Below are 15,598 nucleotides of genomic sequence, written 5' to 3'. Positions count from 1 at the left end.
GGTGGCAGTGTTTCATGTTGGTACCAACAACGTAAGACAAGCAGGTATAAATACCAGCATAGTTGGGGATGTATGGGATCTGGTAAATGCAGCACGGGTGAAGTTTAAGAAAGCGGAGATTGTTATCAGTGAATATTGTATAGGAGGGATACTGACTGGAAGGTGATTGGGGATTTAAATGAGACTATGGAGTGGGAATGTGGGAAACTGGGAGTGAGATTTCTAGAACCTAATAGGTGGGTAGGACATAGGGATCTGTGTTCAGATGGCCTTCACTTAAACCGCATAGCGCAATGGTACATATAAGTTCAGAAATTTCTTTAGAAGGGTTATAGGGAGGTACATTCAGGGATATGGAGTGGCCTAGGGAGTGGTGATAAGGGAACAGGGAATTGAAAATCAAGTAGGGATGACATTAAAATGTTAGTGCTCAACTGTAGAAGTATTGTAAAGAAAGGAATAGATGATGATGATGATGATGATGATGATGATGATGATGATGATGATGCTTGTTGTTTAAAGGGGCCTAACATGGAAGGTCATAGGCCCCTAGAAAGGAATAGAATCATGGCTGTATTGTGATTGACCTGTCTAAGGCATTTGATAGGGTGGATCATGGGAGACTACTGACAAAAATGAGTGCAATTGGACTAGACAAAAGAGTGACTGAATGAGATGCTATATTTCTAGAAAACAGGTCTCAGAGAATTAGAGTAGGCGAAGCTTTATCTGACCCTGTAATAATGAAGGGGAATTCCTCAAGACAGTATTATTGGACCTTTATGTTTTATGGTATATATATATATATATACATAGATGATATGAGTAAAGAAGTGGAATCAGAGATAAGGCTTTTTTGTGGCTGATGTTATCCTGTATAGGGTAATAAATAAGTTACAAGATTGTGAGCAACTGCAAAAATGACCTCGATAATGTTGTGAGATGGACAGCAGGCAATGGTATCATGATAAAATGGGTTAAAAAGTCAGGTTGTGAGTTTCACAAATAGGAAAAGTCCTCTCAGTTTTACTTACTGCATTGATGGGGTGAAAGTTCCTTATGGGGATCACTGGATGTATCTAGGTGTTAATATAAGGAAAGATCTTCATTGGGGTAATCACATAAATGGGACTGTAAATAAAGGGTACAGATCTCTGCACATGGTTTTGAAGGTGTTTAGGGGTTGTAGTAATGATGTAAAGGAGAGGGCATACAAGTCTCTGGTAAGACCCCAAATAGAGTATGGTTCCAGTGTATGCGACCCTCACCAGGATTACTTGATTCCAGAACTGGAAAAGATTCAAAGGAAAGCAGCTCAATTTGTTCTGGGTGATTTCCTACAAAAGAGTAGCTTTGTTGACAATCTTGTCTTCGGCTTAGTAAGATTGTCCTTTGATTAAAACTCCATTTATGTTTGAACTTTATAAGCAATCACTTGAATATATTGTACTTTATGATAATTAGTAATGGAAACTCTGGTTAAAAACTTCAACACTTTGTCAAATTGTCAACAATTTTTAATTTAAAGAACACATTAACGATTCTCTTTTACCAAATTTCAGCTGTGATTTTAGGAGTGTTCATATTTTTACATTTCTGGAGTATCTAATAGTCAAACAAGGACATTAAAAATGGACTTTTTAACCATAATACTTTATAAAATAGGAACTTTGTAGCATTTTGAACATAATCAGGATCCTGGTTAATGACTTTCTTTTTTTGCTATTTGCTTTACGTTGCACTGACACAGATAGGTCTTATGGCGACGATGGGATAGGAAAGGCCTAGGAATGGGAAGGAAGCGGCTGTGGCCTTAATTAAGGTACAGCCCCAGCATTTGCCTGGTGTGAAAATGGTTGATGCTTGTTGTTTTAAGGGGCCTAACATCGAAGGTCATCGGCCCTGTGAAAATTGAAAACAACGGAAAACCATCTTCAAGGCTTCCGACAGTGGGGTTTGAACCCACTATCTCCCGGATGCAAACTCACAGCTGTGCGCCCCTAACCGCACCGCCAACTCGCCTGGTGGTTAATGACTGTGAGGTGTGAGTTAACTGGCTGATGATGCCCAGCAAACAGGGCGAAACATGTACCACAAATGATAGTTATAAAAAAATTAAGTCCTATTTATAATAATGTTAACTTGTATTGAATAGGTGGATTTATTTTTAATAAATTTATGTGAAATTATATGATTTAAGTGGTATGTTCCGAGTTGTAAGTGGAGTGATGGCGAGGAATGACATTACTGGACGAACACGTTTGGGTGGTGTCTTTAAAAGTAGGAAAGATCACAATATGAAGATAAGACTGTAATTCAAGAGGACAAATTGGGGTAAATATTCATTTATAGGAAGGAGATTTAGGGATTGGAATAACTTACCAAGAAAGATGTTCAATAAATTTCCAATTTCTTTGAAATCATTCAAGGAAACGCTAGGAAAACAACAGGTAGGAAATCTGCCACCTGGCTGACCGCCTAAATGCAGATCAGTATTGATTGATTGATTGATTGATTGAACTGGTTAATTACAGCCAGTAATTTAGGCTGCATTTCTAGTAACAGGAAAACATGCCAATATTTGAAAACTGCGCTACATTATAATAGTGAGCCCACCTCTCTAAGTGTAACAGTTAATGTTATTAGCTTTTGTCTTCTGGGCCCGGGTTCGATTCTCGGTACTGCCAGCAATTTAAGAATGGCAGGAGGGCTGGTATGTGGTTGAAGTGGTACATAAAGTGCACCTCCATTGAGGATTTGCCTGATAAAAGAGCTGCAGCACCTCAGGATGAGGACACAAGTTTACTATTACAATACAGATACATTTTATATAATGAAAATAATTTTTAATTACAGCTGCAATTGTGTACAGTATGTTTGTTTCATACTAATGGGCATATCACCTTGCAAAATTAATCCAATACAAAGTGACATAATCGGTGTCTTTATGATTGTGCCTACAACTTTCTGAATAATAATTACAATACATAATGATGTCATTTATTTCCCCAGCTCCATTTCCTTTTGACGGCAGCTCTCTTTCCTTCGGGACCTTCCTGACACACGAGAAAGATTTCCGGGGATTAGGAATGTCAAAGAGTGTAGGGATGGCATTCCATTTTAGTAGCTTCCCTCCATCTGCTCTCTCCCCTTCGAATTGACATTTCTCAAAATGAAGCTGCACGAAAAAAATTGTAATCAAGATATGGTCACTAAAATAGTTTGACAGACAAGTTTTTTAAAATGTAATAAATTTGGTGATTATTATGTTTTTTTTCACACCTAGTAAAAGTTATCCCGGTCTAGAAAGCCAAGAATAACGGCCGAGAGGATTCGTCGTGCTGACCACACGACACCTCGTAATCTGCAGGCCTTCGGGCTGAGCAGCGGTCGCTTGGTAGGCCAAGGCCCTTCAAGGGCTGTAGTGCGATGGGGTTTGGTTTGGTTTGGTTTAGTAAAAGTTATTCTAACCTCATACAGTTGTGAATGTTCTGTTGGCTGCCACATTCTGCACCCATTTTGCCCTCCTATTCTTAACGCTCGGGAATCTAAATAATCTAGCCCCTTTAGATGAGTAACTTTTACAATTTGGAGCGACAAAGTAATCCATTATAACTTGAATCTCATTGCATTCATTTACATGCAGATGACAGAAAGTAGAGAGCTTTGGTCCCAAAATGGCCAATGACACAAGGAATTTTGGGAGCGTGACCAGACCTTCGTATATGGACCTTGGAAGGGACAAACTGCAATGCTGCCGCACTTCTTTCTGGATTCTTCGATTCTTATCACTACAGACATGTTGATTGTTGTTGTTCTAGTTGTAAAGGACCTAACATCTAAGTCAGCGATCCCAGGTACAGGTGTAGCAAACCTTTCTTTCTTGATATCTGATCCTAATCACCTTCATAATTTCACACGACATGGTCCAACCAATGTTATCAAATGACTTTCCTAGATCTACAAAGGGCTTGAACTTTTTGCAATGATCTTTTAAGATCAGATGCAGAGTCAATACTGCTTCACAAGTTCCTATTCATTTCTGGAAGCTATAAACACCTGTAGAAGATCATCAGGGAGGAAAAAAGGAAAAGGAGAGTCCTTGGTGGAACAGCAGGCTAAAGGAAGCAGTTAAAGAGAAACAAATGGCTTGGAGGAAGTGGACAGGCAGCAGTAGTACAGAGAATTGGCAGAAATATAAAGAAACCACAAAGGTATGTAAGAAAATAATACCAGAAGAGAAACAGAAGAGCTAGGAATGTTTGACAGAAACTTTACAGGATATAAAGGGAAGTAAAAAGGTTTTGTATCGTTTGGTGAAGAACAGTTTACAAAATAGGGAAGATACAAAATTTGTAAAAACTGAAACAGGGCAGATATTGATGCAAAGAGATGACATACTAAAAAGATGAGAAGAATACTTCTCAGAATTGCTAAATAATAAATACAGCGAAGTAGTAGATGAGAAGGAGCAAGAAGAAACAATGAGGAAAGAAGAAGAACAAGAAAAGGAGATATCGATGTTAGAGGAACCCATAAAAAAGATGAAGAGCGGTAAAGCAGCAGGAGTTGATGAGGTAACTAAGGAAATGATAAAAGCAGCAGGACCAATAGGGCTACAATGACTGTATAGATTTAGAATAATTTGGAGGAAAAAAGAGATCCCAGAAGAGTGGGGAAAGTGTTTAATTATCCCAATATTTTAAAAAGGTGATAAAAAGGAATGTAATAACTACAGAGGGATCACCCTTATTGCCCATGTAGCTAAGATATTTGAGAGAGTATTGGAAGGAAGACTGAGGAGGAAGCTAGAAGGAGAAATGGAAGAAGAACAGCATGGTTTTAGATGATGATGATGATGATGATGATGATGATGATGATGCTTGTTGTTTAAAGGGGCCTAACATCGAGGTCATCGGCCCCTAATGGTACGAAATGAAAGAACAAAAAATTCAAATTCATCCACTGACCAAAAGAAAAGAAAAAATGTCACGAAGAATTAATGGATGGACATGAACCCACCAGAAACAAAAACGAACAAAAAAAAAAAGAAAACAGTGGATCAGACTCACAAAGAAGGTAGTGAATTAGAGTATTACTGACCAATGGACCATTGATAAAACACAATGATGCTTGATGCCTGCAGGGGTGTTAAATTCATGTCTAAGGCCCCATAGAATGGTACATGTCGCGAGTAAAGTAGAACCATGGTATTTGTCATGTTGGGGTACTAATCAAAAGTAGTGAAGACTCACGGTGTTCCACACAAGATGGTACTACTCACAAGTATTGTACATCATACAAGTTACGCAGACCTATGGTGTTCCTAACACAATGGCGCCACTCATAGCCAACGCAAACCGATAAAGTTCCTCACCGAGTGTACTAACCACAGGGACTCACACAATCCCGTGGTGTTCCTCAAAATAGTGGGGACCAATCACAGGCAACGCTGACCCACGGTGCCGCTCGAAGCCAACGCAAACCCAGAAGGCTCCTCACCGAGTGTACTAACCACAGGGACGCGCCATATCCCGTGGTGTTCCTCAACATGGTGGGGACCAGTCACAGGCAACGCCGACCCACGGCGCCGCTCATAGCCAACGCAAACCTAGAAGGCTCCTCACCGAGTGTACTAACCACAGGGACTCGCACTATCCCATGCTGTTCCTCAACATGGTGGGTAGTAATCACAAGCAACGCTGACAACGGTGCCGCTCATATAGCGGTACAACTCACAGGCTACGCCCAGACCTGCGGTGTTGCGCACATGGGCACGACGCACAGGTACTGGAAAACCACACTGAACCCCTTCTGTTGCTACTAATCACAAACCTATTGTGTACCGAATATAGTGGTACTAATCGCAAGTAAAGGTAACCAATGGTGTTCCCCACGAGTTGGTATGGATCAAAAGTAGTTTCATGGTTCTAATTCAATCTTCCCTTGGTCGCCCCTTTTAATCGCCTCGCACGACAGGCAGGGGATATCGTGGGTATATTATTCGTCTGCGTCCCCCACCCACAGGGGGTAAAAAGAGAGAAAAAAGGAGAAAAAAGAAGGGATCCGTTACTTCGAAAAATAAAGTAACGGACGAAGAAAGGCAAGGGCCACGAAGGGCGTGAAAATGAAAAACTCCCTAGGCCTCGAATGCTCTAATACCGTCGGGGTCGGAAAAGAACAAGAGTTGACCAAGGGAGGTCGGACAGGATAGACGAAAGTGAGGAGCCCGGCACAAGTAAGTGGAAGCAATGCCAGGACTCAGCTAAGGGCCCCGTGGGCGTCGATCCACACTCCCAAGTTGAGAGCCCCTTGGGCCCCTGTTAGTCGCCTCTTACGACAGGCAGCGGATACCGCGGGTGTATTCTACATGTGCGTCCCCCACCCGCAGGGGGTAGTGTGTTTGGTCCGCGAGAGGTATTTTATTTCCCTCAAGTTCACCGGCAAGCCGGTTAGGACCCCTCTATCCGCCACCTGGGGACGCGCCACGTGGGAGTATCACCTCTCCCCCTGCTATGCCATCGTAGTAGGTTCGTGGAGTATGGTTTTAGGAAAGACAATCAACGTTTGACCTGATCTTTACATTAAGACATATGGAGAAAAGATGGGAGTTTGGAAAAGACATAGTCATGACATTTATTGACATTGGGAAAGCTTATGACAGGGTGCCCAGACAGTTGGTATGGGACACATTAAGGAAAAAAACAAGTTAACAGAGTGGAAGTGGAAATGATAAAGCTATGTACAAAAATTGTGTTAGTAGTGTGAAGATTAGTATAGGAAAAACAAAACGGTTTAAAGTTGAACTGGTTTCAAACAGAGAAGTGTACTATTCATCAAAGTCATGAATGACATCCACAAGAACATTAAACAGAGATTGGGAAGACAGGCAACAAAAGCCATGTTGTTTGCAGATGATATAGTGATATGGGGTGAGGATGAAATGGAAGTGCAAAAACAAGTAGATGTATGGAATCAAGAGATAGACAAATTTGGAATGAAAGTAAGCACAGAGAAAAGTAAAACAATAGTGATTATAAGGGGAAGGAAGGAAGGAAGGAAGGAAGGAAGGAAGGAAGGAAGGAAGGAAGGAAGGAAGGAAGGAAGGAAGGAAGGAAGGAAGAGGAAAGATAAAACTGAATGGTAAAATTCTGGAAGTGGTTAAAAGTTTCAAGTACTTGGGAAGTGCGATCACAGAAGATGGGAAGATAACCGAGGAAATTCGGAAAAGAATACAAAATGCAGCTGGATCGTGGACTACTACAAAACGAGAGGAGAGTAGAATACAGGCAGCGGAGATGAAATTCCTAAGAGGTATCGAGAGCAAGACCAGAAAAGCTAGAATTAGAAATGAAGAGATAAGAAAAAGGACAAGAATCTTGAAACTTCAAGACAGGATAGAAACAACAAAGCTAAAGTGGTATGGGCATATGATGAGAATGGGAGAAAAGAAAGTGCCAAAAAAAGCTTTTTTAGAAAAGTTAACAGGAAAGAGACCACGAGGAAGACCCCGAAAGAGATGGAGAGATTCAGTGTGGGAGTGCATAGAGAAGAGGGGAGAAAAACCAGATGTACTTTAAAAAAAAAGGGAAGAGTGGTGGAGAGACAGGCAGCAATGGAGGTCCTTGATTCACAACCTGGCCTGGGAAGCTGGAAACGGGAAATGAAGATGAAGATGATGATGATGATGATGCTGATCTTCTCCCAACTCAGCTTCAACTTGTCTCTCAATTCTTTTGTACACAATACATGTTAAAATTTTACAACCACGAGATGCTAAACTACCAGAGGTACTGTAGTTCACCGCACAGTTGTCAAACTTTTTATACCAAAATTTTCAAAAAAATATGAGGATGCAACAATTATGCAAAGAATACTTTAATACCAGTACTTGTATCTTTCAAAAAATTAATTTATAACTAAATTTTATTTGACACAAGTTTAAGGTGCACATAATACTCACGTTTTTACATCAAAATAACTACAAGAATCCAAATCAAAATTCATAATTTATTCGCAACAGTTTGGCGAACATTTCTCTCACGGACACAAGTCTACAGTAATCACATCATTCAAAAAACACATGCATCTGTACATTCCAGAGCAGTCGATATTTCCACGAGAGTACGTAGACCAGTAAACACGAAACACAGAAAACCTACATACCCTCAGGACATGGAGAGGCCCACTTGAGGTGAAATACAAGGGTTGCAAACAGGGGTGTACCTACTCATAAATTTCCCAATACGGAACATTCGATTATATATTATAGCAGATCACAAGAATGTGGCCCACAGGCGGCTGGTTACATGACAAATGAAAAAGGAACACATTCATTTCGATGTTTGCAACTGATAAGAATAAAGATTAACTTTTTTTGTAAATTAGATTGTCAAACTCATTTAGTTGCCGTTTGCCTGCGCGTTCTGATACAAGTACACGCCTGCCTGGTGTTAAGACTTCAAAAGCCATACTAGAAAACAAATTATGCGGTGCCGGTATTTCCAGGAGGCGTTGTCGACAAGCGATATCTTACAGCCTTATGTATTTGAAATAAGAACTCATATCACTGGTGAATAAATTATACACTGTCTCGCGACAATGCTGTAAAACTACAGATAATCTGCGAATTGTACATATACCAGTATTATTTATTTATTTATTTATTTATTTATTTTATTTATTTATTACACGTTATGCAACCTCTTGCAAATGTGACTGTGTTGGTAAACTGCCCATAAACCATATACATATTTAAATTGTGCATTCATATGCAATTTATAATGCAGTTCATTTTACGTTTTAAGCAGCCTGATGAACAAAATGTTAACATGCGACGATTATGCAATTAAATTTTAAAATCCAAATTTTGTATTGAAAAGAAAGGATTCGATGATTACACAAGGGTCACGATTATGTGGTAAAATATGGTAGGTTTCACACTTGTCATCACTTACATTCTTAGGAACAGATATAACAGGTACGTCCAATGTTGAACAGGTTGCGACTACTTTCTATTGTTAAACCTGGCAATGATCAATCACATCCCTTCCTTCATCAATCCTTAATCTAAAGGAAGAAAGAAAGAAAGAGACACACTCACCGCACACATACAAAACTAATCAATTACAGCTTTACAACGGAACTTAAAAAATGTGTAATAAAATCAGCATACAATGAATATGCTATGCAAGTCTGACGTCTAGGTCTGCAGGTCATTCAAAAGTTGTTGGAAGTCGGAAGCAGACCTAGTGGGTGAGGACAAGTTCTATGGAATCCTAAAGGTGACCATTAGTCATGTTGGTGCATTGCTTAATCTTCGTCATTCAAAGATATAAGAATGAAAATTCGCACAAAATCATTGAACCGAAACACGAGAGTAACATTTCGCTGCACCTTTCCAAGTTGGAAAATTTTTCTCACTTCACAAATATTCAAAATTAATCTTGTTTTGTACGGACTTCCAGAAAAAAATAATTTTTCAGAATTAGTAATCATTAGAGTTTGTGGTTTTTAGCATTTGCGATAAATGCGAAATATGTTGAAACTTTGTCAGTGTATGTACGTTCATCTTATATGACCCCTACAAGAGGATTTTAGCAATTTTGAATTAGCGATAAAATGCAAAATCGGTTCAAAATCCGAAATTATACTATTTATGTGAATTAGATGTAAAATATTCGGTTTTATGTGAAATAAACATTTATCTTTTTTAAAATGATGTATTTTCTTAAAAATAAGGTATATGTTGTTATTTATTTCAGGGGAAAGAATCATTACAGCGCCCTAAATCTCTCAATGTGTGGAATATCTTTCAACGGCCAAAGAGAAGTGCAAAGAATAACCAATCAAACAGCTTAATACACTTTCAGCACACGCGTTCATTCATTTTGTGCTGACCCTTGATCATAGTCAGATATTCTTGACATAGGTGTTGAGTACTAGTTCTGTTTTAAAGTACGGTAGCTATTTACTGTCTGGTAGCCATGGGTAGAAGCGAAGAGACGATTAAACAGCTTGCCGAGAGTTACAAATCGGAACATTTTTATGTAAGCTGTACAGATATATTGATGTGCCAACTTTGCAATCAAATTATGCCCATTCTTAGCCAATTTACTACAAAACACTGAATTTCAGAATTACAGACGCTAAAAAATGCTAAATTTGAAAATGAAAACTTTAAATCTTTGATTTTTAAATGCTATAAACCACAAACTCTACTCATAAGTTATCCACTGCTTCCTATATGATACTGATTTCTTCTTAACTTTTCTTGAGTAGACCTACCGACATTCTTCAGGGCTGTTCACTCCTCATATATTGTGCTTTTTTACCCTTTTCATTTAATACTTGGACAACATGTTCCTTGAAACCTTCACCATTTTGTTTTCATTCAAATTATCTATATCCAATCTGCATTCATTCCTTTCTTCATTTTCTTCTACTCCAGACAGGATCTCATGACCACCAAGTTGTGCTCGAAGTCCACATCTGCTCCTGGGAAGGTCTTGCAATCAAATGCCTGGTTTCTGAATTTATGAATAGTAAGCATAATGAAGCCAATTTGATATCCTTTAGTGTCTCCAGGTCTTGTCCATTTATACATGTGGTTTTTGAACCTAGGACTAAATTGTCATCATTGTACAGTTCAGTAAAAAGAAAAAGTTGAAAATGCATTAAAACAACACATACAAAGAATTGAGGTGGAGAGTGTGGAAGTAGAATGGGACATGTTCAAGAAGACATTTGCAAGCTGTCCAGAGACTGCTTGTGGCAGAATAGCCAAAGATAGATTCTACACAAAGGTGAAAAGGAAGGAAGGAAGGAGAGAGAATAACACAACCAAAGGAGATAAGGAAAAGATGGAAGGATTACTTTCATTAGCTCCTTGAATGAGACGATGGAGACAGAGTGTGAAGAGACAAAATCAGAGAGTGAAATCACAATGCAAAAAATGGAGGTGGGAAAAGCACCAGGACTAGATGAATTATGTTTGGAAATAATAAAGGCAGCTGGATGTGCTGGTCTGCAATGTCTGTACAGGCTACTTAGATCTATTTGGAAGGAAAACTCTGTGCCAAATAACTGGAGTAAAGGAGTAATTATAAACATATTTAAGGAGGGCAGGAAGATGTGTGATAATTATCAAGGAATCACACTTTCATATCAGGTAGCAAAAATATTTGAAAGGGTACATGAAAAGAGAATGAGAATAAAGGTGGAAAGACAATTACAACAAGGGCAATATGAACATATTTAAGGAGGGCAGGAAGATGTGTGATAATTATCAAGGAATCACACTTTCATATCAGGTAGCAAAAATATTTGAAAGGGTACATGAAAAGAGAATGAGAATAAAGGTGGAAAGACAATTACAACAAGGGCAATATGGCTTTTGAAATGGAAGATCAACACGGACCCCATCTTCAATATCAGGCCGTGAATGGAAAAACATTAGGAATATGAAAGAGATATGTTGATGACATTACTTGATTTAGAAAAGACTACGATAGCGTACCGAATGCAATGGTATGGAAATGAATGCATTGGAAAGATTTGGTGAACTAATTATAGAAAATGTGCAAGCATGGTACAAAAACTGTTGCAGCAGTGTCCAGACATGTGTGGGGAGAACAGGGCAGTTTTGGAATGAAACTGCACTACGACAAGGAAGTGTGCTGTCACCACTGTTATTCATAATGCTTATGGACGAAATTTTGGAGGTAAAATACGGGGAGCAAAGAGAGAGAAAGTACAAGGGCAACTTGGCTGTTGAGTGATATTGAAAATTACGGAATAAAAATCTGCATGGAAAAGAGTAAGATGACGGTGTTGACTACAGGAGAAAGGGAAGGGAAAGGAATTATAAAAATAACGGGACAAAACCATGAAACTGTGGAGAGCTTCAAGCACTTGAGAAGCAAAGTGATGCAGGATGCAGGGCTCTGGATATGAAGATCAGTGAAAGGATTCAACTGGAAATATTGACATATGCTGTGGAGATCTGGAAAATGACCAAAATACACAAGAATAAAATCCAGGCATACATACATACATACATACATCATCATTATAGACTGTTATGCCTTTCAGCGTTCAGTCTGCAAGCCTCTGAGAATTTACTAAACGTCGCCACAATCCTCGATTTGCAACTAGTGTTGTGGCCTCATTTAGTTCTATACCTCTTATCTTTAAATCGTTAGAAACAGAGTCTAACCATCGTCGTCTTGGTCTCCCTCTACTTCTCTTACCCTCCATAACAGAGTCCATTATTCTCCTAGGTAACCTATCCTCCTCCATTCGCCTCACATGACCCCACCACCGAAGCCGGTTTATGCGTACAGCTTCATCCATCGAGTTCATTCCTAAATTAGCCTTTATCTCCTCGTTCCGAGTTCCCTCCTGCCATTGTTCCCACCTGTTTGTACCAGCAATCATTCTTGCTACTTTCATGTCTGTTACTTCTAACTTATGAATAAGATATCCTGAGTCCACCCAGCTTTCGCTCCCATAAAGCAAAGTTGGTCTGAAAACAGACCGATGTAAAGATAGTTTCGTCTGGGAGCTGACTTCCTTCTTACAGAATACTGCTGATCGCAACTGCGAGCTCACTGCATTAGCTTTACTACACCTTGATTCAATCTCACTTACTATATTACCATCCTGGGAAAACACACAACCTAAATACTTGAAATTATCGACCTGTTCTAGCTTTGTATCACCAATCTGACATTCAATTCTGTTGAATTTCTTACCTACCGACATCAATTTAGTCTTCGGGAGGCTAATTTTCATACCATACTCCAGGCAATGAAACAAAAATTTTAAGAACTTATAATAGGAAAGACCAGAAAGAACAGAGTAAGAATTGAGGATGTCAAGAAGGAAATCAGAGTAGAAAAGCTTTTCAACAGACTGGAGAGGTTTGCACATGTTAAGATGGAAGAGGGAAGGATGCAAAAGCAGATGATAGAAACCGAGACAGAATGAGGGAAAGCAAGAGGGCATTTGTAAGCTGTGAAGAGACTGCTTGTGGTAGAACAGCTGAAAGAGTGAAATATAAAGAGCAGATGATTGAAATCTAGGTAGAAGGGGGGGGGGGCAAAAGTTCTTAATCGAGGTGGTTGAAAACTATCAAGAACAGAATAATCAGAAGAAACTTGAATTCGAACACAGTTAAAAAGGAATAATGGTGGTCGGATGGAGGAAGATGGAAAGGTGCCATAAACATCCCAACCCGACGGGAGCTGGTTGAGGGAAATGTATTAATAATATTATTATTATTATTATTATTATTATTATTTCTACCAGTCAGCTTCCTTCTTCATTCCTTTGTTCCAGTCAATATTCTCCAACTACATTATCTTCTCTTCCTAGGCATACCACAGCATACCCGTATCCTATCACAGTTACGTTTGCATATTTTATTAAATCTTCCATCTCTTTGAATATTTTTGTTCAATATCTTCATCATCGGCTGAAATAGTAGGCATATGTTATTATAACACTAATTATTATTATTATTATAGTAAAAGTCTATGAACTCACCTCACTCAGTCTTCTATTCTTCGGGCGGAGTTTAACAGGTGATGTCACCTCATCTGAAGTCCCTGAAGCCTCTTCCGATTCACCATCTGATCCGAAGCGAGGATTTTCATGCACAACTCCTGCACATAAATAGAGAGAATCAAATAAGCTTAATTATTAAATATCAACTTTTTAAATTGTATTTTTTTAAGATTTTGGTTTGCGTTGCACCGACGGAGATAGGTCTTATGGCAACGATGGTATAGGAAAGGGCTAGGAGTGGGAAGAAAGCAGCCATGGCTTTAATTAATGTACAGCCCCAGCATTTGCCGGGTGTGAAAATGAGGAAAACATGGAAAACCATGTTCAGGGCTGCCGACACTGAGGTTCAAACTCACTACCTTCCGAATAAAAGCTCAAAGCTGTACGACCAGAACCACCCGGCCAATTCATTCGATATCAAAGTTTTCAACAAGATAAAAATGAAAGTGTCATGTGTTGGGTATGCAGCCCAAATGCTTATTTGATCCTCCACAGTTTCACCAACAGCTGTCATAGATAGCCTAAGCTTCGCCGAAGAGGCATACTAGGGAAATGAGGAGCGAGATAGTTTCCCCGTTGCTTTCCTCACCAAGCCAGAGGTTATATCATTACAGAAATGTAAGTATTAAAAAAGCACTGCTCTCTACACCTCTTGTCTCCAAAATGAGATGGTGATAAGCAGGCAGAGGCAAAACAAATTATCCCTATTATGTATAGCAAGTAATCATCTTTCACGTGTTTTACAAAACTAAAAATCTGGATGTCCCATAATCATAGTATGCTGGTAAATGGTTCTACATCCTGGTAACTACTTTAAAGTTTTTGGAAGTGCCAAGGTGCCTATGCTATAGAAGTTCTTCTGCATGTTGGTAAATCTACTAACACAAGGCTAGCATGTTTAACCACCTTTAAAAACGACTAGAGTGAGATAGCATCAAGCCTGCCAACCAGAGCTCTGCTGTCTGAGCCCAGCTGTGAAAATCCTACTTTGGGAATCTTTGAACATACACAATTCCTCTCATTAAAATTAAACCCCATTTAAGTTAGGCTGTACATGTTTTCAAATCTGGACAAGTCACATGAATGTGAATGATAGCAAATCCGCTGCTAGCATTGAGAGAACATTGAGGCATAGTTCTAGAGGCTGAACCATCAGAGGTTTCAGTCCTCCCTACAGCTGACATTTTCAAATTCCTTTCAATGTGCTTAGCAGGGAGGGTATAGTGCTCGTAAACAAACAGATGCAAATTTTAACCATGCCACCCAGATATAAGTCAGTGTTCTCCCCAGAATTTTTTGTCAGCAAGGTGGCAGGAGTCAGTAGACAGGCGGGGAATACTATGTAATAAAAATTAATATGATAAAATTTCAATTTAATCCCCTTGGGGCATTACCAATAATATTAATGGCAGAACTGAACTATTTTAGTGTTATTATCATGACAAGACATAACAGAGTATTTTGAACGACTAGTGTTCTACAGCTCGTTCACAATCGTGTAAGATCAGGGCTTACCACTCAGTTGCTGTGGCGTGCCATACAGGTTTGTGACGTCAGGCAGAATCGAGTGCTCGCATGCGATTCTACGCTAATACAGACAACGCTTGCAAACGACACTATGTGATAATCAAGCTAAACATTGAAACTCTGATGTATCTGATGCAATTATGCCGACTATAATGAAGATTTATCATTTAAATAAATAAGAGTTTTGCAGTATTTACATTTTAATTTGGAACACCTAATGACTCAAACATGAATAAATATTAAGTAACTTGACACATATCTGGGTTAAGTTAGCCGGGCTGTTTGTAAATACAACAGGGCAGTGCGCCCATTAAAAAGGTCCTAGGGAGAACACTGTAGGTCAAACACTGGTGATTGACACAAAGGACAAAATGGTAGTCATTCTGCAACCAATTTAAAAAGCTGCCTGCATCACAGCAGAGCAACTTACTGCTTGCAAGCTCACAGCTGTACGCCCCTAACCACATGGCCAACTCGCTCAGTATCATCATCAGCTAGTATG

General features: G+C 39.2%; 1 protein-coding gene across 3 annotated transcripts in view; it reads right to left on the bottom strand.

The window, feature by feature from the left end:
- LOC136863964 (cyclin-dependent kinase 17) overlaps positions 1 to 15,598 on the bottom strand; it is a 322,506-nt gene that overhangs the window by 231,079 nt on the left and 75,829 nt on the right. For all 3 annotated transcript variants that reach the window (XM_067140423.2, XM_067140424.2, XM_067140425.2), the window contains exon 2: positions 13,549 to 13,667. In XM_067140423.2, coding sequence (XP_066996524.1) covers positions 13,549 to 13,667 — 119 coding nt within the window. The remainder of the gene's footprint in view (positions 1 to 13,548; positions 13,668 to 15,598) is intronic.

Source organism: Anabrus simplex, chromosome 2 (genome assembly GCF_040414725.1).
Source record: "Anabrus simplex isolate iqAnaSimp1 chromosome 2, ASM4041472v1, whole genome shotgun sequence".
In the NCBI taxonomy this organism is placed as follows: Eukaryota; Metazoa; Arthropoda; class Insecta; order Orthoptera; family Tettigoniidae; genus Anabrus; species Anabrus simplex.
The sequence above is the reverse complement of the archived record's forward strand: the minus strand, read 5'-3'. Positions and strand labels throughout refer to the sequence as shown.